Source organism: Saccostrea echinata, unplaced genomic scaffold (assembly GCF_033153115.1).
Source record: "Saccostrea echinata isolate AGI-Se365-2 ecotype Australia unplaced genomic scaffold, CSIRO_AGI_Sech_v1 ptg000030l, whole genome shotgun sequence".
Lineage (NCBI taxonomy): Eukaryota > Metazoa > Mollusca > Bivalvia > Ostreida > Ostreidae > Saccostrea > Saccostrea echinata.
In genome coordinates, this window is record NW_026889779.1 from 2651539 (window position 1) to 2678922 (window position 27384).

Consider the following 27384-nt stretch of genomic DNA (forward strand, 5'->3'; position numbering starts at 1 on the left):
TTAAAGCGGGGGTGCCTGAAATTGAGTTAGGTACCTTGTGGTAAAAATAAGTAGGGGTGCCCCGTATATGAAACAAGTGCCTGTGATTCAACTGCATCAACATTTTTTGACCTTGACCTCACTTTTCTTAATTAGTGTTTAGCTCAGTTTTAAAGATACCATTAAAGAAAGTGTTATCAAACTTTATATGCTGATACATACTGATGAGAGCTATTCAACTGCATCAATATTTTTTGACCTTGACCTTTCCTTTGACCTTGACCTCACTTTTCTAAATTAGTGTTTAGCTCAATTTTAAAGAAACCATTCATAATATTTTTATCAAACTTCATATTATGCTAATACATACCGATGTAACCTTTTCAACTGCATCAACAATTTTTGACCTTGACTTTCCTATGACCTTGACCTCACTTTTCTTAAATTAGTGTCAAACTTCATTTGCTGTTACATACTGATGTAAGCTATTCAACTGCATCAATATTTTTTCATCTTGACCTTTCCTTTGACCTTGACCTCATTTTCCTCAATTTGTGTTTAACTCAGTTGAAAAGAAATCATTCATAATATTTTTATCTAACTTCATATGCTAATACATACTGATGTAACCTTTTCAACTGCATCAACATTTTTTGACCTTGACCTTTCCTTTGACCTTATCTTCATTTATTTTAAATTAGTGTTTAGCTCAGTTTTAAATAAACCTTTCAAAATATTTTTATCAAACTTAATATGCTGATACGTATTTATGAGAACTATTCAACTGCATCAAAAATGTTTGATCTTGAACTTTTCTGAGACCTTGACCTCACTTTCCTAAATTTGCATTTTTCTTAATTTTGAAGAAATCATTTAAGATATATTTATGTAAGCTTATGCACTTACACATAATTTGGTGAGAATTTATCATCTATATCCAACTTTTTAGATTTCAATTTTAAAGAAACTATTCAAAATATTCTCATCAAATTTCATACACTAATATTTACATTCCCAATGTCTTTGTCTGAGACAAAATTACAAATTGTAAAAATTCTTTATTTCTACATAAATCTACTGGTTCATCGATAGGCGGGGTTAGAAAAAATCACGTGCGGGGCAGGACAAATAGACACAGAAGCGGGGCTATTAGCACGGGAATTTGCAGAATCAGGAGCATGTAAATATAAGGAATAACTCAGATTTTTTGGATTCATGACGATGGTCAATCGATTGGCTTGCATGATAATTTTATGCATAAACGCCTTCGCTGTTTATGCAAATTATCACGCAAGCCACTCGATTGATCACATCATGAATCCAAAAAATTAGACAGTTATTCCTTAAATGCAAATTTTCATGTTGCAGTACTAATATACCCTCGGCGGGGCATTCATGACCTTTGGACAAAGCTATAAGTGTAAAATTTAGAAATATAAAAATTAATATATTAAGCATTTTGGCTCAAATTTACAAAAATACTTGTAAATCGACAGAAAACTTCCCAGATTTATGATATCACATAGGAATAAAGTAGAAATGAGAAACTGAATGTGTTTTGAGCATTCCCTGATACTAAAAATACAGTCATCTAGTGTTGTTAATGTGAATGTCATCTAATATTAAAGAAGAGATCTAGGTGACAATATCAATTTACATGTTCTGTATACCTGACAAATGTCTTTTATCCAAGTCTGCAACTGTGAATATTTAATGGGATTTTGTACTTTGAGACACAAAGATGGTTCACAGCTGTGAAATCAACAATTTTGCTCATTTATTGATGTGTTAGGCATCACACTCAAAATTAGCATCATTTTCAAACACAAGGAACAGGTCCTTTCCCTTTCAACCTCAGAAATAAAGTTTTCCAACTGTGGCCTTTCACCTTTTTAACATAAAGAAAGCCATAAAATATTCTTCTCTAGAAAAATCATTAGACATGACTTGATGTCATTGTGTAAAGTTTTATTTTGCACATGAAAAAAAAGGCAAAATGAGGAGGATCATTCCCCTCTCAAAAGAAAGCTACAACTATAATTTAGTAACTCTTTGACTTAGTCATTTCAAATATTTTCTCTTGAACTATCCAACCAGATGTATCACTGTTTGTGAAACAATCTTGAATGATGGAATTTCCAGTTAAGATTATGGCCCTTAGGGTAAGGATCGAAGTTTCTGAATGGAGTGGGGAAAAAAGGTGGACACAGGATTCTTTTTACAAGCATGACATATTCCAAGTCATTGTTGCAGCCCATGGGCCTATTGTTCATTAAAACTATATTAATTGCAAGCAATACCAGTAGGTATTTCTTTCAACTACATGCATGTATGTTATAAGAGAATGTGCTATGTTCTTAAGATACCAAAACCTTAGAGGAAGAGGACTATGTACTGTTGAAGAAGAGCGATCCAGACTCTATTGAAGTGGAGTCCTCTTATCGCGGAGTCCATCTCACATTTCCACTTACACAAGCTCAACTACAGAGCCTTATCAACTCCTTCAAAACCAAGCAGGTATACACATATTAGGTCTCACAGAGCTTAACTATTGCACCAGGCCCCAGGGTCATGAAACAGACTAAGATTTAAGTCAAATTTTCAATCGCCTGTAATATGTTTATTAATTATTGAATCAATTTCTAAATTTGCATATAACAACACTTTTGTAAAGCAATGTTGAAAAATATTTAAATTTTGATGTGCTTGACTTCTACAACATTCTAGTACAACATAAACGTTTTGACTTAAGCTTAAGATATTTCATGATCCTGGGGCCTGATTACTCATTTAAAATATAAACAGGTACATGTAAGACATGCTACAAAAATGAAAATGAACTCTTTCAAAATCAAGCAGGTACATTCATGTCTCACAGAGCTTAGCACTAGCACATAGAAAACCTTCCCAAAAACCACTGTGCCACAAAAGATTAAACATAAAAGAAAGGTTTTTGAGCATATGGAGAAAAAAATCTATAAAAAATCTGTCAAGAACAGATGGGCCATGATTAGTCATATTAACATAAAATTAATATAGTAGCATCCTTAGATAGTGCAGATTGAAGTTTGTTCTAATATGGCCCCAGGGGGTAGGGTGGGGCCACAAAAGGGGATCAGAGTTATACATAGGAGTATTTCAGAAATAAATCTTTAAAAATCTTCTTCTCAAGAACAGAAGGGGCCATTTTTAATCATATTTACATGCAAGCATTCTCAGGCAATGCAGATTGAAGTAAGTGCAAATTGTGGCTCCTGGGGATAGAATGGTCCACACAGGGGGTAAAAGTTTACATGGGATTATGTAAGAAAAAAAATCTTATAAAAATCGACTTTTTTTCATTAGTTCTTTAATAACTAGATATAGTGACCCAAGTTCATTCACAAAACTATACTACAAACAGCTAACTTCCATAGAATGTATGCTACACAGACAATAGACAGAGCCTAGTTGATCACACTTATCAGTCGACAGCTTGCTTTTTAGCTCTACTGGTCAGAGACCAGAAGACCTAATGGGACAGTAACATGTCTGTCATCTGTCTGTCTATCTGTTCGTCTGTTTGCCTGTAAACAGTTATTCAAAATGCTACTCCTCCTACAGTTTTCAATATAACTTGGCACACACAAGTAGACTATACTAAGATACTTAATTCTATGTATCAGCCATGGTTACTAAAAATAGAAATATCTTTGAAATACTTTCAAAACACTTCCCCTCTTACAGTTTTGGTCTGATTTCAATTTTACTTGGTGCACAAGTAGACTACACTATGATACATAATTCTTTATACTGGTTTTTGATTTCAAGATTAAAGCAAGGATCATTATTCTAATTTATTACTTTTGAATAGTTTCAATTAAGTTCCTTTGATAAAAGTTTGAACCAGTAGAGCTACAGTCTCATCAGAGATTTCTGGTTCCATTCTAAACTGCAGTCAGGCAGGAGAATTCGGATTACAAGATGCAACTATTTGTTTTAATTGATGTATCAGTTATTCAGTTATGTGCTCAGAAACTTATGTGTATAGATTGTAATTTTCCCAAGTACTTTATATTAAGAGAACCATAGGCCACATCTGTATTACCTTAATTCTTATGGAAAAATTCATCATTGCAGCATCACTGATTTCTTTCAGCCACTGCATGCCAAATACCTGATTCAACTTTTACTTGAGACTCGCACTGCATTAAAGCAAAAAGCCAATATTAACTATGCCACTACCTCAATCTCAAAGCAAATAACAGTCTGTGGAGATCTTCATGGGAAACTTGATGATCTCTACATGATTTTTCACAAGGTAAAGTAATTCATCCAAACTATGGAAATAAAATATTTTCACATGAATGACTAAGTTGAAGTTTATGAAGCAGGTTCATTCCCAAGTAACTATAGGTCCAGTATTTGACTATTTGATTTCTTTTACTCATAAATAATATTTGTCCAGATGAGCTTTGTAATTTTTAATTGCATTTTTTTGTACCCAGGAAGTTTTAGATGAATGGAGTGAATCGTGTTGTCTTTCTGTTTACATGAGCAATCATATGTTCTGGAATAACTTTATTATGATCTAAGGATATATCAAAACCTTTATCCAAGGTCATTTGGGAAACATCAGGGTAAATGTCAGAAAAATTGTAAAGTTTGTGTCCAGAGTGTAACTTTGAAATATTGGAAACTCCTACTTGCACCATTAAGACTTGTGGCTAAGGACCTGATGTTATGACATTTAGGGTTCATAATCCCTCTGTTTGCTCACATAAAATTTTGCTTTAACACTAAAAATTTCCCCTACGAATCTATTTTATTAGTAAAATCTACACAATTTCAGCATACTTTGTGGGACAAAATTTTACAGAAATTGCTTTTTTAGCTCACGTGAGCCAAAGGCTCAAGTGAGCTTTTCTGATCAAAATTTGTCCGTTGTCTGTCGTCGTTGGCGTCGTCGTCGTTGGCGTAAACTTTTCACATTTTCATCTTCTTCTCCAGAACCACTGGGCCAATTTCAATCAAACTTGGCACAAAGTATCCTTGGGTAAAGGGGATTCAAGTTTGTTCAAATGAAGGGCCACTCTCTCCTCAAAGGGGAGATAATTACGAAATAGCAAAAAATTAATGGCATTATTGAAAAATCTTCTTCTCAGGAACCAATGGACCAGGAAAGATGAAACTCATATGGAATTATTGTCAGGTAGTGTAGATTCAAGTTTGTTCAAATCATGACCCCGGGGGTAGGGTGGGGCCACAATGGACGATCAAAGTTTTACATAGGAATATATAGGAAAAATCTTCAAAAATCTTCTTCTCAAGAACAGCAAAGCTACGATTGGTCATATTTATGTGGAAGCATCCTCATGTGGTGTAGATTCCAGTTTGTTCAAATCATGACCCCCGGGGGTAGGGTGGGGCCACAATGGACGATCAAAGTTTTACATAGGAATATATAGGGAAAATCTTCAAAAATCTTCTTCTCAAGAACAGCAAAGCCATGAATGGTCATATTTATATGGAAGCATCCTCATGTGGTGTAGATTCCAGTTTGTTCAAATCATGACCCCCGGGGGTAGGGTGGGGCCACAATGGACGATCAAAGTTTTACATAGGAATGTGTAGGAAAAATCTTCTTCTCAAGAACAACAAAGCTATGATTGGTCATATTTATATGGAAGCATCCTCGGGTGGTGTAGATTCAAATTTGTTCAAATCATGACCCCCGGGGGTAGGGTGGGGCCTCAATGGATGATCAAAGTTTTACATAGGAATATATAGGAAAAAATCTTCAAAAATCTTCTTCTCAAGAACAGCAAAGCTTTGATTGGATATATTTTTTTGAAAGCATCCTCAGGTAGTGTAGATTCAAGTTTGTTCAAATCATGACCTCCGGGGGTAGGGTGGGGCCACAATGAACGTTCAAAGTTTTATATTGGAATATATAAGAAAAACCTTTAAAAATCTCAAGAACAGCAAAGCCACAGTTTGTAATATTTATATGGAAGCATCCTCAGATAGTGTAGATTCAAATTTGTTCAAATCATGACCTCCAGAGGTAGGGTGGGGCCACAGTGAAAGTTCAAACTTGTAGAGAAAAAAGTCACAGTTAGTCAAAAAATTATGTAAGCAGTGTAGATTTAATTTTGTTCAAGTTATACCCCCCCCCCCAATCCCTTTTAGGGGTAGGTTGGGACCATTTATGCATTTAAGCATTTCAATACTAAACTGATTTTTCCTTTTTTCCTGGCCACAGTGCTCAGGTGAGCGATGTGGCCCCTGGGCCTCTTGTTTCTCTAGTGAGAGTTATCTTGCTTATCAGAGGAGCTCATAGTGGCAAACAAAATTGCTTACCTCAGTTATAAATGAATGTGTGCCTCAATTTGACCTTGTTGAGGATTATCTGGACAAGTACAAGGTCAATAGAATAGTTCATATTTGTGACATCTTTGATTTATTTGTGTTTCTCTGTTATAATAGCTTTTTCTCTAATCTGTAACCTATTGATCATTTTCTAATTCTTGCATTAAAACAATCTTGAGTAAGGCTTTATATATATTCCTGTCTGTTCAAATGAAGAGCCAAGTTCCCTTTACAGAGTGGGAATGGAGAAATATATAGGTAGAAAATCAAAATTTCTGTTCAGGATAGGACAGTGGTAGGTCAAGATTTTTACATAGGAATTATAAGATAAAGTCCTCATTTCAAGAATCAGTCAGTCATTAAGCATGCCTTCTCAGGTAATGTAGATTCAAATTTTCAGTCATGCCCATTTCCTCCACTTGACCTGGATGGGGCACAATAGGGTCACTGATTTTTTTAATAATTGTTTCCAAGAAGATTTGAAGTTTGCTCATCACAGAGTTGCTTTTATCTTCAGGATGATGGATGATTCATTTACAAAATCAAGCATTTTTTATGCCTTCATAATCGAAGATTTGTGGGTATATAGTTTTTGCCCTATCTGTCCATCTGTCTGTTTGTCCGTTTTTCCACAAAAACTTTAACCTTGCCAATATCATTTGATTGGTTGAAGCTATGGCTTTCATATTTCACATGTGTATTCCTTGTAACAAGACCTTCCTTTGGAAACTAACATATTTAACCTCTTGACATTGGAGTTTGACCTGCTCTGGCAAAAATTTATCCAACTTTAACCTTGCATGCCCATAACTTTTGAACAGTTGGTGCTAGAGCTTTCATACTTAAGGGAGCTGACTGGGGTTTTATTCTGTGAAACTACTATAGAGAAACTCTTTAATTTTATACCATATGTACCTTACATTGACTTCACTATACATGCCAAGTTTAGTGAAAATCTACCATCTGGTTATTTTTAGGGACCATCTCAAAATACCGGTACATTTACTATAGGATCATATAGGAAAATACCATTTTTTCGCACTTCGGAGCAAATTATACAAATGCTACTATAGATTTTTTGCTCAAATTATATTATTTGATGACTAATACTATTTTGTACATTTTATGCAAGAAACACAAATTTCTACCGTCTGGTTTCCAGAGGGGGCATCTCAAAATGTCAAAATTCATGATATTTTCCTGTTTTTATGGAGTACTACAAAACATGACAGATACCACAGATTTACGTAAAAAATAATAAGAATGATTGTGATATTCTCAATTTCTTATGTTTAAAATTTCAAGAGCATCTATTTTATACTTTTTATTTTATGACGTAATCAGTGATCTCTCTTAAAGAACTTTGGTTATTCATAACGTCAAAACCACACTATTCCGACATCTATCTACCCATCATTTGAAAAATTGTTTTAAAAATCAGTTATTTAAAATCGTAATTAGAATTTTTAACCTTAGATTTCCTAAATTTGTAAATTTTTATAAATTTTGTGAAAATAGTTGCTTAAAAAGAGTAAATAAGCTTCGTTTTACTATGCTGTGGGAAGTATTGCACAATGAAAACCCCAGTCGGCCCACTTAATATTATGTGCGGCATGGTATTATGTAGTGTGTTCGAAAAGTTTCTTTGAAAGTCACGTGGTTATATAAGGTATAAATAGTAAGGCCATGCGGTAGCATGGCACTCTAAGCTCGCTTGCTAGGATTTAGAGATTAGTATAGCAGATAGTGATGCAATGGAGTGCAATGAATTTGGGCTTTACAGTTGTATTAGTTGATGTGTTATGGTTATGTGTTAGCAGTATATAATTGAATAAAAGCACTAGCGAGCAGCGTTCCTAATTAATATGTGTTGTTTTTTATTCATTTAGCACTTCATTGATTTATATTCGGATGAACGAAGTGAGGGAGAATATAATTTACATTTGTATTCCTTGTGATAAGACCTCTCCTTGGGTACAATAATTTTTGACCTTTTGACCTTGACCTTACTTATGTTTGACATAACTTTTGAACAGTTGGTTCAAGGACTTTCATATTTCATATGTATATTCCCAGTGGCCTGACCTTTCTTTGGGTACCAACAATTTTGACCTTGACCTTGGAGTTTGACCGACTTTTGGAAAGCTTTAACCTTGGCTGTTACTTTTGAACAGTTGGTGCTAGGGCTTTCATGTTTCACATGTGTATTCCTTGTGACAAGATTTTTCCTTGGGTACCAACAATTTTTGACCTTTGACCTTGGAGTTTGACCTACTTTTCAGAAACTTTATCCTCAGTCATAACTTTTGAACAGTTGGTGCTAGAGCCTTCAAATTTCACATATGTATTTCTTGTAATAAATCCTTCCTCAAGATTCCAATAGTTTTTACCTTTTTATCCTTGACCCTGAAGTTTGACCTACTTTTGACAAACTAACCTTGGCCATAACTTTTGAATCGTTGGTGCTAGGACTTTCATATTTCACATGAATATTCCTTGTGATGAGACATTTCCATCACCATTAATTTTGACCTTGGAGTTTGACCTATTTTGAAAAAACTTAAACCTTGGCCATAACCTTTGAATGGTTGGTGCAAGGTCTTTCATCTTTCATAAGTGTATTCCTTGTGTCAAGTCCTTTCTTTGGGTACCAACATTTTTAATCTCTTGACCTTGGAGTTTGATTTGTATTTGAGAAACTTGAACCTTCGCAATGAGCTTAACCCTTACCATGGGCTGTCATATGGGGACATCAGTGTTTTACAAACTTATCTTGTTTCTATTAAAATGAATAACTATTTCTGTATTATTCAGGCCATTTGAATTTCCATCATTTAATGAATGTTTATTTGTCAAGAATTAAATTTTTGTGTTACTTACCAGTATAAACATGACTGTAAATGAATTTGAATTTTAACATTTTCCTTCAATATTTCTTTTTTTCAGAATGGTCTTCCGTCTGTGCACAACCCTTATATATTCAATGGAGATTTTGTGGACAGGGGCCGTAACTCTGTAGAAATTGCTGTGATTCTTTTTGTATGCTTTCTAATCAACAAAAATGAAGTTTATCTTAACCGTGGTAACCATGAAGATCATGTGATGAACCTAAGGTATTTTTATTATCCCCCCCCCCCCCCTTTTGGAAAAAGAGGGCATATTGGTTTCCACCTGTTTGATGGTTGGTATGTTGGTCTGTCAGTTGGTCAATAGATCAAGTGTTGTCCAATCAATATTTTAAGAACCCCTTAATTGACAGATATCAAACTTATTTCACATGTAACCAATGATGAGTAGATGACCCTAATTGATTTTAAATTCATGGGTCAAAGGTACAGGGTCAAAATACTCTTAACATAGGAAAATATTGTCTAATCATTATCTTCACAACTATTTAATTTGCTGACAGATATCAAGCTTGGTACCTTTGACTACACTGGACATAGGAAGATATCTTGAGGACCATTTTTGCTTGACAGGCATCAAATCTTGTACATTGGTACCCTCTAAGAATTAAATTACCCTAAAGGATATCAAGCTCTGATAAACATAATTAATAGTATTGTTTGTCTCAGGCTAGTAGATAAGCATTTTTTTACTATCATTACAGACATTCTCATTTTAAAGTTGATCCTTCTAAAATTGCCTCATGGGGGGGGGGGGGGGGGGTAAGCGTAAGTGTAAGTGTTTCCAAAACATTTCTTGTCTATAAATGTATGAGTGTCTATTTGACATAGACATGTTAGCTTATTAACTCGACTTGTTAACTCAATATTTTAACTTTTTGTTGGCAAGCTGTAAACTACAGCCAAATTGAGCCTGTTATCTGAATTATTCCAGATGGAAATGTCACATTTTTCATATGATTGATGGATTAAATAACTAGTGGATCAAGATTCCAAAGTTATGTCCCAAAATTCAGATGTCTTTTTCAGAAATTAAATTACTTGTAATTAACTGTGTCATCATAGCATTCTTTAAGTTCACAGCTGGCAGAAGTTCACATCTGTTCCAAGCTGCATCTCATCTCAAATGATATGTTGTTGTTTATAGCATAGTATATTATATAGACCATCTAAAATTTATTTTAAAACATAAATGCCAAGTATTGTCCCTGTAATTTTGTTGAAATACAACCTCTGGCTGTTAAATCTTATTGTAAAGATTGAAATGTATACATATTCAGGGATTTTTGTTTTGACAATACAGTCGACTAAGCACCTTCCAGTTGTTATTGTTCTATAACTGTCAATCATCAGGTCTTTATGTTGAATTTTTGAATTAGTTGATTTCATATTACCAAAGAATATTCCATTAAACACATAATCCCATTCTAAAAGGCAATTTAGAATTGAAAACAATATTGATATAAAACATGCCAATAAATCATTCTCTTTTTCAGATATGGTTTTGTTAAAGAGCTGGTGAAAAAATACTCTGTAAGTGTTGAATGCTTTTCAATAATATTTTCCTGGAAATAATTATGTGGAAGTAGTTTTATACATGTATTGTGTAGATTCAGACTCAAACTGTGGTCATCAGATAGAGATTTGAAATAACTAATGTGTGATCTGTAAAAGCGAAATGAGTGCTATTTAGCCATGAGCTTCTGTTATATGTGTTTAAAATGTTCAACTGAATTGCAAAGCAAAATCAGGTCAATTGATTAGGTGTCCGTCTGTCTCAAAAATTTTGTTAGCTGTTCGCGTCAATTTATCATTGTGATATGTGTCCTATTCAAAGAATTTCTTCAAGTTTTGCACAAAAGATGATCAAAAAGAGGTGATTTAGATAATGCCATTGAGATTGATATTGACCTTTGACCTTGACATTAAACCAACAAAATCATATGTAGTAAAGTGACTATGTATCAACTTGATTTGACCTTGACTTTTTCATTTGACATTAAGATTAGTAAATAATAATATTTCTGTCAAAGAAGGTTTCTTAGGATCATTATCTTCAGTTTCCCATGTAGTTAAATGAAACTGTGGTTGAATAAGGGTGATAATACCATTGAAATTTGTATTAAGGAGGAGAAGGACACATGGTCATATGACTCTGTTTAACTACGTCATAGTCTCCGTTTATGTAAGAGCAAAGCGTGTAAAGCATCAGTTCTTGTATAATTTTTTGGCATTTTTTTTAAACTTTAATAACCATCTTATATGAAAAAAATAAAAGTTTTAAAATTCTTGTAAACATTAACAAATAATGAAAAAGATTGATCCACTCCTCTGTTTCCCTAAACTGTGCATCCAGCAAGTCGGTGACGTCATACACGATCTGTTAGTACAGCAAGATCATACTCAGTGAATACAGGGGCGTTGTTACTTTGTGAAAACAGGTCTTAATCAGTATATGATAAAATATTCTGAGACACGGGGAATACAAAAATTATTTTTGCATGGCTGATGACAGAAATCTTATGTAGGTATATCTTATTTCGCTTATTTAGCTTACATGTGACGTCATAGTTGGTTTTTCCTGTACTCAAGAAATGTAAACATGACATGTTTTTGTCATGCTTATGTCCTCTTTAACGATGTCCTGTGCAATATTGAGGTCAGCTTCACCATTCGAAATTTTTACAGTTAATCAATAATTTGAAGGACTTACATTTCAACGTAAATTTAAAAATATTGAATGATAGAATTTTTGGTAAATTACGTTTTTTGTTGTTAAAGTTGTCTTAAAAAGTACGTAATTTTCGCTATCCAGATGTAGTGTGATAGAAGAAACTTGCTTTTTCGAATTTTAAACCCTATTCATACTATGAAATATTTTAAAAGATACATGTCCACTTACATATTTTTTATCTTTGCTTAAAAATTCCCATTATGGACAGAGTAATGGGCCCAGAAACATGGAGAACTAAAACTCTACTTAGATACTGTAGGGCATAGTATTTGTCAATCAATATCTCTAAAATAAGGTAAGAAACCTAATGATATAACTGCTTTAAGATATGTGGAACATACTTAATAAGAAATATACAAAATATGAAAAAAATTGAATGACAGGTATTTTTTCAGCTCAAGGTCCTTCTTCCCCTTAAAGTGAATTGAGATGTTTTTAATAATGCTTTTAAAGTCAACCTAAGCCTTGACATTGATCTTGAAACATAAATGAAAAGGCTGCAAACTCTGTTGTGGATATCATGTCATAACTGCTATCTTCAAATTTCATGGATAGGTACATTATGTACATGTAAATTAGAATGTGACATTGTTGAAGACCAAGTTTTTTGTTGACTTGTTTCTGTTTCAATTTGCATAGTTTCTGTTTCAATTTGCATAATAAACAGGTTGTTTAGGGCTGATAACAAAATTTGAAGATCTGATTGTATTAAACATTTGATGCGTCAAAATCTTATCTTTATGATGATTTCTTTTTTTTTTTCTTCTAATTTTTGAGACTAGATACATGCAAGCAAAGTCATCCACCTGTTTGAGGATGTTTTTAGTTGGTTACCAATAGCAACTATTGTTGACTACAAAATTCTTGTTGTACATGGTGGTGTATCAGACACCTTGGATCTCAATTTCCTGGCAACCATAGATAGGCACAAGGTATATTAAAAAAATTGTCTGTTTTACTTTTCCGAAAAAAAAATTTCTTGTACAGAGGTATTAATTGCCTTTGTAAAACCACGAGGTGAATTTTTGTATGCCCCGTCATGAATATGGCCAGGCATATAGTGTTTGTATTGTCCCTCTTTCCATTCTTCCATATTTCCGTCTGTCTGTCAATCAGACTTTGCATTTAACTCAGATTCAAAGAAAATATTCAAGATATATCAATCCTTATATGCTGATACATATTCATGAGAGCTATTGAAATGCATCAACTTCATTTACCTTGACCTTTCCTTTGACCTTGACCTCACTTTCATAAATATGTGTATTGCTCAGTCTCAAAGAAACTATTCAAAATTTTTTATCAAACTTCATGTGCTGATATGATGATGAGAGTTATTCAACTGCATCAACATTCTTGGACCTTGACCTCTCCTTTGACCTTTTTCTCACTTTTCTTAAATTTGTGCTTAGCTCAGTTTCAAAGAAACAATGGTACTCAAGATATTTTTATCAAATTTGATATGCTGATACTTATTGATGAGTTCTATTCAACTGTATCAACATGTTTTTACCTTTAAGTTCCTTTTACCCTGACCTCACTTCTTTTAAATTTATGTTAAGTTTTAGTTTCAAAGAAACTATTCAAGATATTTTTATCAACTTTCATAGGTTGATATAAATTAGTGAGAACTGTTCAACAGTTACGGTGTAAAAAAAACTTTGACCTTAACTTTCCTATTCACCTTGACTCCACTTTTCTTAAATTTGCATTTAGCTCACTTTCAAAAAAACTTATCAAGATATATTTAAACTTCATATCAGCAGATACATATTGGTGAGAGCTATGCAACTGTATCAACATTTTTGGACTTTGACCTCTATGACCTCGACTTTACTGTTCTTGAATTTGTCTCAGCTCAGTTTCAAAGAAACTTTTTCAAGATATTTTTTCAAAGCACATTTACTGATACGTACAGGGTGTTTCTGAAAACATGCAACCATTTTGGTTGACTACGTTTTATTCATGTTTCATCGAAAACCATCCATTAACATATTAAATTAAAAGGCACAATTTCAAAATTTATTGTGATGAGGTGTGTTTTATAAACTATAACCTTTAAATGTCCCAAAAAATAAACGCCATGGGGGGTTAAGTGAGGTGAATGTCGAAGCCAAATGATTTTGGGATTTGGCAGAGAAGAATATAGTCCTCCAAACATTTGTTTCAAACAGAAAACAAATTTCAAATATGTAAGATTCAAATCATATTTCAGAATCCAAATATACATGTACACTTGACTTTTCATTTTTGAGTTGCATTCGTTTACAAGGTCACTTGTTTTACATAAGGATTATATGCAAGTCCCTGAATCAATGTCTCTAACATTCTCAATGTTTTCATGTGTTCTATTGTTTTCGTTCTTCTAATTTTTCCTTTTCTTTAATAATTTACATTCCAAAATTCATAATTTTTTGCAGTTTTGTACAACTTCAACTTTTTTATTAAGTTCTTTGCATTCTGGATACCCTTTTATATTGTCCTAAGTATTCACAGGAACTAGCGACATGCTTTGATAAAACAGTGTCAAAATTCCTGATGATTGCTCTTTATAAAAAAAATTACATATTCAGAATGATATAACCTGTTTTTCGATGATGTCAAATATGACGTCATAATTAATTTAAATGATAATTATTTCCAAAATTTTTGTTATCAATAAAATTTTAAGCCTATTTTCTATAATTTTAATTAAAACTTTTATATATTTCTGCTTGCATATCAATACAGTGAGGAAAGCAAATGGTTGCATGTTTTCTGAAACACCCTGTATTGGTGGGAACCTTATCAATTGTGTTCAATTTTTTTTTTACCTTGACCTTCCCTATGACCTATGACTTTAGTATTTGTTGTGTTTACAACTCAGTTTCAAAGAAACAATTCAAGATATTTTCATCAAACTTCATACACTACTCAAATTGGAAAGAGCTATTCAACTCTGTCATAATTTTCTGACCTTAACCTTCCCTGTGACCTTGACCTCACTATTCCTCATTTATCCTAATCTTAAGGAAAAAAAAGACAAGGTACATTTCTTTTCATGTTGCATTTGTAATGAACCCTGGATGGGGCATTCATGTCCTATGGACATATATCTAATGAAAGAAAGAACTTGTTAAATAACAAGTAACACTATGTAAGAGAGTATTCCAAGTTTCTAGGAGGCATGGTCTTAAGTTTCTTGAAGACATGACCCCCTGGGGCTAGGATTTGAGTCATAATAGTTCAAATTTGTACATAAAAAGAGCTAGGTTCACTTTATGCATAAAATGGCCCTGTAGATAAACCGATTTATCCACTAACACACTATGTACCTTTCTCTATATCAATATAAAGTACAGACTTTGCGCTTACAGTTTGTATATAAAAGTTTCCTCTAAAGAGTCCAGGTACTGGAAAACAGGTTTTGTGAAATTGCAATGTTTTTGAAATTTGCAGAAAACAAGTGAAAGAACCTTCAGCAAAGAATTAAAATATGAGCACACCCCTCGATCCAAAAATTAAAGTATGTTTTATAATCTTAATGAGCATTTCTTTCATAACATATTCGCACATTTTGGATCGGAGGTTGTGCTGTATACGAAATATTGAAAAATAGCATCATATTTTGGCCATTTTTGAAAAAAATATACGGGAAATGTGAATAATGACGCCATTCATGACGTCATAATGCATTGATTAGCAAGAAAATTACGTCATTTTTAGTAGAAATTCAGTCAACAAGTGTCCAAGTGATATTTATTGCCTTGTCGACTAAAACTATGCAGTTTTAATTTTTCAGAGATTTACAGGGCCAAAAAAGGCCCTAAGTGGCCCTTGCTCTTTGTAGGAAAATATTCTACAGAACAGTAATGACAAAATTACAATAGTAGAACTTTGCATTACTATATCATGCAGTACAAATTCATCTGTCATGCCACAGGGTATTTAAATATGTCATTATGATTGAAATTACGATGGCCGACAGCGGCCGCCACTTTTGATTCTAAATATTGTCATTTTGTACAGCTTTTTTGTCAATTTTCATTGACAAATTACAACTAAACTAGTAATGCTATATGTCCATATACAGTTTTTACACTGACAATTTACACTGGAGAAAATCATTAAAATTCTTTCTTGTGATATGAAATGAAGATACATAAAACAGGTTACTTGAAGGTGATAAGCTTAAGGTTCTAGCAGAACAGCAAGGTCGGGGTGATTACAGATTAGTATTGTCTTCTAGATATGCTTTCTCGACAGATTGTAGTAATTAATTCATAAAATTCCATGTTGGTGTACCTGCTGGTCACATCATAGGTAACCAGGATGAAATTTTCCAGGTCTATCAGAAATTTGATTTTGTTCATAATTGGACGTGTCTTTGATGTATGAATTTTGTTTTTTAAACAATGCGCATGAGGAAATGATCACATTAGTTACATGTACCTATATTTTCATTCCCGTGCCACATTAAAAAATAATTAGCCGACCAGGTGGAAGTCTTGAGAGGTTGCGTTGGCCTTTAAAAGTGTTTCAAGCATTTAGTTATTAATTTTATGTATTTAGGGAGCAAATACAGACTCCCACATTTAAGGTTGCTTAAAAACGGGTATATTTCCGTATCTAAAGTTTTGTTTTTGATACATTCCATAAACTTTTGATTGGATGCTCACATGTAGAGCTACTTAGTCCTGTTTTTCTACCTCTACATAATAGGTAGTATCGAGTTGTCTCATACAATCTGAGGATCGAGATATATCCATTATATTCATGTATATCCATTACAACAAACGTATTACTTTTATTCGCCTTTTTAATTACAATCCCAAGAATATCTTTTTAATGATACAACAAGGTGACAGAATGACGATTTACGTCTAATCTAGGATTAACTGGGTTACGATATCTCAGACTAATTGAGGGTGAAAATCACTAAAATGCTCCTTATCTCTTTCAAGCCACCTGTTTTATGTATCTTAATTTCATATCACACGAAAGAATTTTAATGTTTTTTGCTGGTGTAAATTGTCAGTGTAAAAAGTGTACATGTATATATAGCATTACCAGTTTAGTTGTAATATGTCAACGAAAATTGACAAAAACGCTGTACAAAATGACAATATTCTTAATCAGAAAGTGGCGGCCGCTGTCGGCCATCGTAATACATTACTGTAAACATAGTGTATACAGGGTTATTTTTGCCTCATCTTATTTTAACCCTTTCACACCTGCAAACAATTTTGCCCTGTTTTGAATTCACTCAGATACAATTCTGTTTAAGAAATAATGCGGTTTTCTTTGAATTGTTCCCTTTTTAAATTTTCTCAATTGTGACAAGGGGGAAAGTTAGGGGCAAAAATAAAATGGGGTTGAAAATTATCCTGTATACATTATTTAATTTACCCATGTGTTACTTTTCATTCTTTTGTTGGAAAGCTGCATCCACTAAATCAAGGATATAGCTAAGTGCATGTCTTTATCTGAATACACATATTTATATCTAACACATTAAAATATGTGCTAAGTATAGTAAATGCTAATTATATTGCATTTACAGTATTTAATTAACATAGAAAAACACCATGTTCAAAAGAATAATAAGTAACCAATTTTGACATGAAAATAATCACTTAATATAGACATACTTAGTTGTAACTTTTATTGTTCAGCAGTTATAATGTATTAAATACATGTTTGTTAAAGTTATGATTTTATGGGATTTATATTATTTTCAAGCTATATATTGTTGATATGTTGATATATCAGTACAAATCTTTAATTTCAGTTTCTTTCAATTTTACACCCACCAAGAGGGGGAAGTGACACATCAAAATTAAGTGATACTGAACTCCGGGAATGGAAATTGGTAAGAATGTGCATTGTACCATATATTTTTACAAGGTACCAGTACTCATATTTCTGCAGTGTTATACAGTTACTGCTTATATTGGTTCTTTTAAGCCACTAGCATAATAAACAATTATTTTCTCCTTTCTTTAAGAGCTTGTCATTATATCATGTGTCTGTTATGGTAGAGTTTGTCAATATATCACATGTCTGTTCTGTTAGAGCTCGTCATTATATCACGTTTGTTCTGTTAGTGCTTGTCATTATATCACATGTTTGTTCTGTTAGAGCTTGTCATTATATCACATGTCTGTTCTGTTAGAGCTTGTCATTATATCACATGTCAGTTCTATTAGAGCTTGTCATTATATCACATGTCTGTTCTGTTACAGCTTGTCATTATATCACATGACTGTTCTATTAGAGCTTGTCATTATATCACATGTCTGTGCTGTTACAGCTTGTCATTATATCACATGACTGTTCTGTTAGAACATGTCATTATATCACATGTCTGTTCTGTCACTTGCTTGTAATTATATCACATGTCTGTTCTATTACAGCTTGTCATTATATCACATGTCTGTTCTGTTACAGCTTGTCATTATATCACATGTCTGTTCTGTTACAGCTTGTCATTATATCACATGTCTGTTCTGTTAGAACATGTCATTATATCACTTGTCTGTTCTGTTACAGCTTGTCATTATATCACATGTCTGTTCTATTACAGCTTGTCATTATATCACATGTCTGTTCTGTTACAGCTTGTCATATATCACATGTCTGTTCTGTTACAGCTTGTCATTATATCACATGTCTGTTCTGTTACAGCTTGTCATTATAGCACGTCTGTTCTGTTAGATGCTTGTCATTATATCACATGACTGTTCTGTTAGAACATGTCATTATATCACATGTCTGTTCTGTTACAGCTTGTCATTATATCACATATCTGTTCTATTACAGCTTGTCATTATATCACATGTCTGTTCTGTTACAGCTTGTCATTATATCACATGTCTGTTCTGTTACAGCTTGTCATTATATCACTTGTCTGTTCTGTTACAGCTTGTCATTATATCACTTGTCTGTACTGTTACAGCTTGTCATTATATCACATGTCTGTTCTGTACAGCTTGTCATTATATCACATGTCTGTTCTGTTACAGCTTGTCATTATATCACTTGTCTGTTCTGTTACAGTTTGTCATTATAGCACGTCTGTTCTGTTAGATGCTTGTCATTATATCACATGTCTGTTCTGGTGGTGTTTGTCATTATATCACGTTTGGTCTGTTAGAGCTTGTCATTATAACATATGTCTGTTCAATTAGAGCTTGTCATTACATCACAAGTCTGTTCTGTTCGAGCTTGCAATTTTAGGAATTACTAGCATTTCAAAAACACATATATATACAAACATATGAACCCTAAGAATGATGTTTACAACCATTGAATTATTTTGAATATTGTTATTGTTATTACTTTGTTACATTTATGCAGGATCTGCTTTGTGTAGAAAAATATTTACTTATAGAAGCACAGATCAGTTAGTAGTAAATACTTCTTACAGTCATATAAGAGTTGGTAAAAATTTTTAGTCCTCCCCTTCTGCCATGAGCATGCCATAAGATGTTCAATGTATGACGAATTATCTTTAGATTTTAGACGTACTATGGAGTGATCGTTCATTGTATGACGAATTAATCTTTAGATTTTAGACATTCTATGGAGTGATCCACGAACAAAGCATGGTTGTCATGACAACACATTTCGAGGAGGAGGAAGTTACTTTGGTCCTGATATTACAGATTTTATACTGACAAAACACAAACTTAAACGAATTATTCGTTCTCATGAATGTAAGCCTGATGGATATGAATTCACACATAACAATAAGGTTTGTGTTTAGATTAACAATCACATCTTTATTTTGCTTTAAGCATGTTAATTGTTTTATATACATGTTTGTTATCTTTTTTTTTTCATCTTTTTTTCACTTGGTAATTGTAAAAAAATATCACAATTAATTACTATTAGATTCATCTACTAGTATCCTTATGAACTGATTCAGGTATTTGAAAACATGAATTATAAATAGATATAATTTTATAGTCTTGCTATAAGATTGTCAGGAAACTAATATTGAATCATTTCTTGTAGGTATTAACCATATTTTCTGCTTCTAACTACTATGAAGAGGGTAGTAACAAGGGAGCCTATGTGAAGCTGCATGGATCGGACCTAGAGTACCAGCTTGTGCAGTACATGACCAGCAAAGGTGCCAACAGAAAGGTCACCTTTGCTCAGCGAGTGACAAAAGTTGAATCATCTGCTATTGTCAATCTTAGAGAGAAAATCCTGGGCTCTAAGACAGAATTTCTGGAAGAGTTCCACAAACTAGACCCTGAAAAGACAGGTTATTAACATATAAATATATTGCCGGTAAATGAAGACTGCAGTTTACAGAGTCTGTGTAGTTTCTTTGGATTAATGAATTGTCGGAAACCCACAGTTGATTACTTTGTTCCTCTCGTCATCAGAGAGAAATGGTGTAATCAGTGTGGTTTTCAGACAGTGGATTAATGCAGTGTAGTTCTAAGAATTTTGGGGAGGGCTTTCCTCAAGTAATTACATCAGAAAAATATGTAGATGCAATTCGATACAATGTAATGACTTAAGTTCATTATGTATCAATCTGATGAAAACCATGCAGTCCTGATGATGATAGGAGAGAGGGGGTTGGTTTTAAATCAGACTGATTTTATGAAGTATAGACTTTTTTTTAAGAAGTATTACATTAACAGGAAAAGTGACACAGCATGATTGGTGCACAGTGATGGGGAGCATTCTAGGAATGGACCTCCCATGGAGAACCTTAAGACCTAAGCTGGCACGGTGTGATGAGAATGGAATGGTGGCGTATGATACAACATTTGAAGAGATGAGAATTTATCACCGCTACAGTGGGGTACATAATAAATCACATTGTCACATATATTTCTTTGAAAGAACTATGGGAGCAGAAATTCCCAGTCAAAAACTATGTATTCATGAACATTTCAAACTGCAGGTTTTCTTACAGCTGGTTTTAAATTGGTCAAGTTTTGCTAGTTTGTGTACATATGTGGTTTACATTAAAATACAATGTGTAAAATTTATCTGGCAGAATGGTCCCACTGTGACAGAAATGCTGTACAGACAGAAGGACAATCTGGAGAGTCTGTTTAGAATTCTGGATAGAGATAATTCAGGTTATTACATTTCTTACTTTTAAGTAGCCTTTAAGAAGTCTTTAGCAAGAGAGAGAGAGAGAGAGAGAAGAGATATTAGAGTTGTATTTTTTCCTGATAGAAAAAGAAATGAATTATCAGATACAGAACATCAAGAATATCTGAACTTAGAATATATACAACTTTGGCCAACAATAAAAAATGATTTGTTTGATGTACTCCTTCTGACACATTAAAATTGCCCCTCCCAATCTTTTTTCAGTACTTCAAATTCTTTTTTTTTAAATAGATTATTATGGTGGCATATTTCTGCCCCTTGTGTTCAAGTTATTTTTCTGTCAAATATGTCGACATGCAAGATAAATATGTTGACATGCAAGATAGTTATGTCAACATGCAACATAACTATGTTGACATGCAAGAAAATTGCAATCAAATAAGAATTATAAAAAATCTTTAAAATATCTCAAAAATTGCCCACATATGACTTCCAATATGCTAGATGCTACTTATTTATGTCGACATGCAAGTTATTTATGTTGACATGTGAAATAAATATGTTGGCATGCAAGTTATTTATGTCAACATGCAACTTATGTATGTTAACATGCTACTAATTTATGTCAACAGTCAACTTAGTTATGTCAACATGCAACTTAGTTATGTCAACATGCAATTTAGTTATGTTGACATGCGAGATAAATATGTTGACATGCAACTTAGTTATGTTGAGTAGCGGATATATATATAATTTTAAAAATGTAAATATCCAAAAAATGAAATCACAAATCGATGTAAATGTCTGAAGACCCAGGAATGGCGAAAAAGTTTAAAGTGAATATGATCGATTTATAATTTCATTTTGGATATATACTTTTTTAAATATGATCGATTTTCAAGAAGATAAGATTTTGAATTAAATGATTAAATTTAAATGCAAAAGAAATTACGTGATACACAATTTGAACATTTGTGCGAGCGTGCAGATTCGTTACTATCCAAGACATGTGCAATGAGGCACGGATCAGGGTTTTTTTCTGTCGGTAAAATTGAAGTTAATTTTGGACAACAAAGTATAAATTGGATTTCCTTAGATAAAATGTCCTGGCGATTCAGAAACGTGACCGTAGATTATAAAATGTTCTAGGGCCCCTCTCTGTGGGCTACCTATAGTAATTGATGTGTCCGTTCATCCATCTGTTTGTCCGAGGTCTCTTTTAAGGGATGTGCAGTGACCTTGAACTATGTTTCAAGGTCTAAGGTTAAGGTCATAGTAGAACTGTATCTGAAAAATGCATGTCAACATAAATAAGTTGCATGTCGACATAAATATGTTGCATGTCAACATATTTATCTCGCATGTCGACATAAATAAGTTGCATGTCAACATAAATAAGTTGCATGTCAACATAAATAAGTTGCATGTTGACATAAATAAGTTGCATATCAACATTTTATCTTGCATGTCAACATAACCAAGTTGCATTTTGACATAAATAAGTTGCATATCAACATATTTATCTCGCATGTTAACATAAATAAGAAGCATCTAGCATGTTGGATGTCACATTTAGGCAATATTTGAGATTTTTGAAGATTTTTTATCATTTGTATTTGATTGCAATTTTCTTGCATGTCAACATAGTTATCTTGCATTTTGACATAACTATCTTGTATTTCAACATATTTATCATGCATGTCGACATATTTGATAGAAAAATAACTTGCATACAAGGGGCAGAAATATGCCACCATAGATTATCTGTTAGTATTGTTTTTAAAGTTAGGGTCAGTATCAATTTTCTAAGGTACATTCTAGATTAAAAGATTTTACAGAAATAGATAATTTATTTAATTTGTTTAGCTGTCAGGTGTCTTTAATGAAAATTTCTAACTCTGTGGTTTATAAGCAATTGTCAAAATGTTAGAAAATATTTAAGAAAAAAAAATCTAACTACCCACCTTGAAAAATGTGGGTTGGAGTAAAAATTTTAATGATGGATTAATTGTACTGATTACGTGCCAGCTATTTAAATACTTATAGAAGACTAGTACATGCATATTTTTTCCTACATAAAATGCAATACCATAAGTGTAATTATTGTCTTATGTATTATCAAATTAATCATTTTCATTTTGTTATCATTAATTAAAAGGACAAATTTCAATGGAGGAATTTAATGAAGTTATCCAACTCCTTGTGAAACAACAGAATGTGAACTGTCCACTGGACCAAATCTCAGACATAGCCAAGAGCATTGACTTAAATCATGATGGGAAAATAGACTTTAATGAATTCCTGGAAGCTTTTAGGATTGTGGACAGTTATGGCAAATTCTCGGAGGTCCAGCGCCAGGAGCTCATGTCTATCAGTTCAATGGACAGTATCATGAATATGAAGAACTGTAGTTTTTCTATGGGGACCAAGAGAAGAGTCTCAAACCTGGATGATATCAAAGAATTCAAATGAAGATCAAGACAATCAAACATCTTTTAAATTAGAATTACTTGTTTCTGCAGGTTTTGCTATATAGTCATGGTTTTATGAATAATTGTCTTGATGTTTTATGAATATATTTTTTTAAGTTACTAAAGTTTAGGATGTCCATCCATCATCCTCGCAAGCCAGGGGTCCTGAGTCAACACGTTGCTGTTGGACCCCTGGCATATTTCATTCAATATTCGTGGGCTGACTGTAGCGATGTCTTGATGTCTTTTAGAAAAATTACAAATCTTGATTGTTTTTATTATCTCTCAACCAATCACATAAAGCCATTCTATGATAAACAACTTGTAACACGTGCATTTGAGGTGTCAACTGAATTCTTATCTAACTATTTATGAAAGCTTTAATTTGATTGGTGCTTCTCAATGAGAGAAGCAAGCCCACGAATATTGAATGAAATATGCCAGGGGTCCAACGGCAACGTGTTGACTCAGGACCTCTGGCTTGCAAGGATGTCTATCCATTAGCATATGACAGTCTTGTGTACCTTAGTTTTGGAATCAAAAAGTCTGTGATTTTTTTTAATCCTTCATTTTCAATGTACATCCTCTTAAATCTGTACAAGTTTGGAGCTGTGTCTAGCTTTTTAATTGTAGCAATTTTATGTCTATTTGCTTTTCCATTATCATATTTGATTTAAGATTATGAAAAACAAACCAAGAACACCTCCTAAACAATTTAAATTATTTATTGGAGAAACATATATCATTGAAATCCAAATGCCAAATTTGTAAGCTAATCTCCTTAGAAAAAGACTAGTCTACCATTTGCACTATACAAAAGTAGGGAGTGTGATTGATGCATGAAGTATTCAAACAATACATTGAAGATTTTCATTTCTATTAATTTTATATGAACCATTTATATTCATTGTTATTTAATTGGATATCAAATCTAACTTCATGAGTGAGACAAGATTTTTTTTTATGTTTTCCCAAGTGCAAAACACAAGTGAAAACATTATAAAAAATACAATTTAATGAGTAAAAAAGATTCCATGTACAACTACAAAACATTGAATTTTCTGTTTATTATATCTTATTTTTCGGTTTTCCTTTTGTCCCTGAATTAACTGTTACTTATTGAATTTCATAATACTGTGTTTAATTTAAGTGCATAAGAATGATGCAAGAAATAAAGCACACAATATGTTTGAATAAATAGTCAACTTTAATTTAACCCTATTATGATAATTTTAACACAAAATAGATGCTGTCATAAGACAGTAAAACCAACATGTAAGAGTTTGCCCCTAAATGTACTTTCCTCCATACCTAGGTAACTAACAAAAAAGCCATGATAGTTATTCCATAATTCATGTAAATATATGTGTATTAAATTGAACATAAAATGTTCAGGTGAGCATGTGGGCTATGGGCCTCTTACATTACTATTTTATGTACAGTGAAGCCTCATTAATCCAGGCACCAATTATGTGGACGCTTCACCTTTCGGACAAAATTTTGTGGGGAACAATTTATATTTATATTTACCAAGTATGTTTCAGTTATCCGGATACTTCATTAATCCAGACAATTTGCTTAGAAAAACAAGTGTCCAGATTATCAAGGTGCAACTGTAGTAAACTCATTAGTCTGAAATCAAATGATTTAATGAAGCATTGATTCTGTTTAGAAAGGTGTTTTGGGGAGAAAAAAAGCTTTTCATACATTTTAAATTTTTAGTCCCCAGTTGTCAGAAAAATTAAATTGCAAAAACCAGTTGCACATCTACAGGACACCACCAATTACATACTTCATAAAATGAAAGAGTAGTTCTGGGAAACAGAATTTTGGAAAGTATGTGCTTTGTTTATCTGCTCAACACTTAGGAACAGACAGAATTATTTAATAGAATGAATGCATTTTTACTATTTTATCAATAGAATCCCACCCTTGCACCAGAACATCTCACCCAGGGGGCATGAAACTCACACTTCTGGAAGAAGCATTCTTGTTTAAATTATTATAACTATACACTTGGTTTCTTTGCTTCATAATCAGGAGAAGAAATGAATATTTTCAAACAAATTATGCTTTTTATGCTCCCGGATCGAAAGATCTCGGGGGTATATTGTTTTTGTCCTCTCTGTCTGTCTGTTTATCTGTTTGTTTATCTGTTTTCTGTCTGTTGTCAACTTTAACCTTGTCCATAACTTTTGATTGGTTGGAGCTATGACTTTCATATTTCACATGTGTATTCCTTGTGACAAGACCTTTCTTTGGGTACCATCATATCTGACCTTTTGACCTTGACCTTGGAGTTTGACCCACTTTTGCAAAATTTTATGAGACTTTAACCTTGGCCATAACTTCTGAACAGTTGGAGCTTGGGGTTTCAAACTTCACATGTGTATTCTTTGTGACAAGGCCTTCCTTTGGATACCAACAACTTTGACCCTTTGACCTTGACCTTGGAGTTTGACCTACTTTTGAAAAACTTTAACCTTGGCCATAACTTTTGAACGGTTAGAGCTAGGGCTTTCATATTTCACATATGTAATCCTTGTGACAAGACCTTCCTTTGGATACCAACTACTTTGACCCTTTGATCTTGACATAGGAGTTTGACCTACTTTCGAAAAACTTTGACCTTGGCCATAATTTTTGAATGGTTGGTGCTACGGCTTTCATACTTCACATATGTAATCCTTGTGGCAAGACCTTTCTTTGTATACTAACAACTTTGACCTTGACGTTTTACTTACTTTTTAAAAAAATTTAACCTTCGCCATAACTTTTGAACAGTTCCAGCTAGGGCTTTCAAATTAAACATTTTTAGGTCACCTGAGTCACTCAGGTGACCTATTGCTATCTGTTTTTGTCCGTCGTCGTGCGTCCGTCGTCGTTCGTAAACTTTTGAACATTTTCAGCTTCTTCTCTGGAACCAGTGAACCAATTTCAACCAATTTTGGCATATAGCATCTATGGGTGAAGGGGAACTAAAATTGTGAAATTCGTGGCCCCTGCCCCCCTGGGGCCTGAGGGGTGGGGCCAAAACCATCAAAATTAATGCAATCTTTAAAAATCTTCTTCTTTACTCCTGGACATCAAGCAGTCAAACTGTTGGCATGATTGTAATAAGCATTGAGCCCTCTACCAAAATTGTGAAATTCATGGCCCCAGGGTCAGGGGTTCTGGTGTTAGGGCGGGGCTATATAGATCATATAGTGAAAGTGCATTATTTCTTTGAAAATCTTCTTCTCTACTCCTGGGTATTATTGAAACAAATTGAATACATAGTTATGATAAGCAAGAGTGACTCTACCAAAATTGTGAAATTCAAAGCCCCAGGGTCAGGGGTTCTGGTGTTAGGGCGGGGCTATATAGATCATATAGTGAAAGTGCATTATTTCTTTGAAAATCTTCTTCTCTACTCCTGGGTATTATTGAAACAAATTGAATACATAGTTATGATAAGCAAGAGTGACTCTATCAAAATTGTGAAATTCATGGCCCCTGGGTCAGGGGTTATGGTGCTAGGGCGGGGCTATATAGATCATATAGTGAAAGTGCATTATTTCTTTGAAAATCTTCTTCTCTACTCCTGGGTATTATTGAAACAAATTGAATACATAGTTATGATAAGCAAGAGTGACTCTACCAAAATTGTGAAATTCAAAGCCCCAGGGTCAGGGGTTCTGGTGTTAGGGCGGGGCTATATAGATCATATAGTGAAAGTGCATTATTTCTTTGAAAATCTTCTTCTCTACTCCTGGGTATTATTGAAACAAATTGAATACATAGTTATGATAAGCAAGAGTGACTCTATCAAAATTGTGAAATTCATGGCCCCTGGGTCAGGGGTTATGGTGCTAGGGCGGGGCTATATAGATCATAT

General features: G+C 33.3%; 1 protein-coding gene across 1 annotated transcript in view; it reads left to right on the top strand.

Moving 5' to 3' along the window:
• LOC133197104 (serine/threonine-protein phosphatase with EF-hands 2-like) overlaps positions 1-23610 on the top strand; it is a 31639-nt gene extending 8029 nt beyond the window's left edge. Inside the window, exons 4-14 of the mRNA XM_061332948.1 lie at positions 2342-2496; positions 4118-4279; positions 9277-9443; positions 10733-10769; positions 12753-12902; positions 17741-17821; positions 19520-19705; positions 19969-20224; positions 20613-20776; positions 20975-21059; positions 23195-23610. Coding sequence (XP_061188932.1) covers positions 2342-2496; positions 4118-4279; positions 9277-9443; positions 10733-10769; positions 12753-12902; positions 17741-17821; positions 19520-19705; positions 19969-20224; positions 20613-20776; positions 20975-21059; positions 23195-23508 — 1757 coding nt within the window. The 3' untranslated portion in view covers positions 23509-23610. The remainder of the gene's footprint in view (positions 1-2341; positions 2497-4117; positions 4280-9276; positions 9444-10732; positions 10770-12752; positions 12903-17740; positions 17822-19519; positions 19706-19968; positions 20225-20612; positions 20777-20974; positions 21060-23194) is intronic.
• The last annotated feature ends 3774 nt before the right edge of the window (positions 23611-27384 follow it).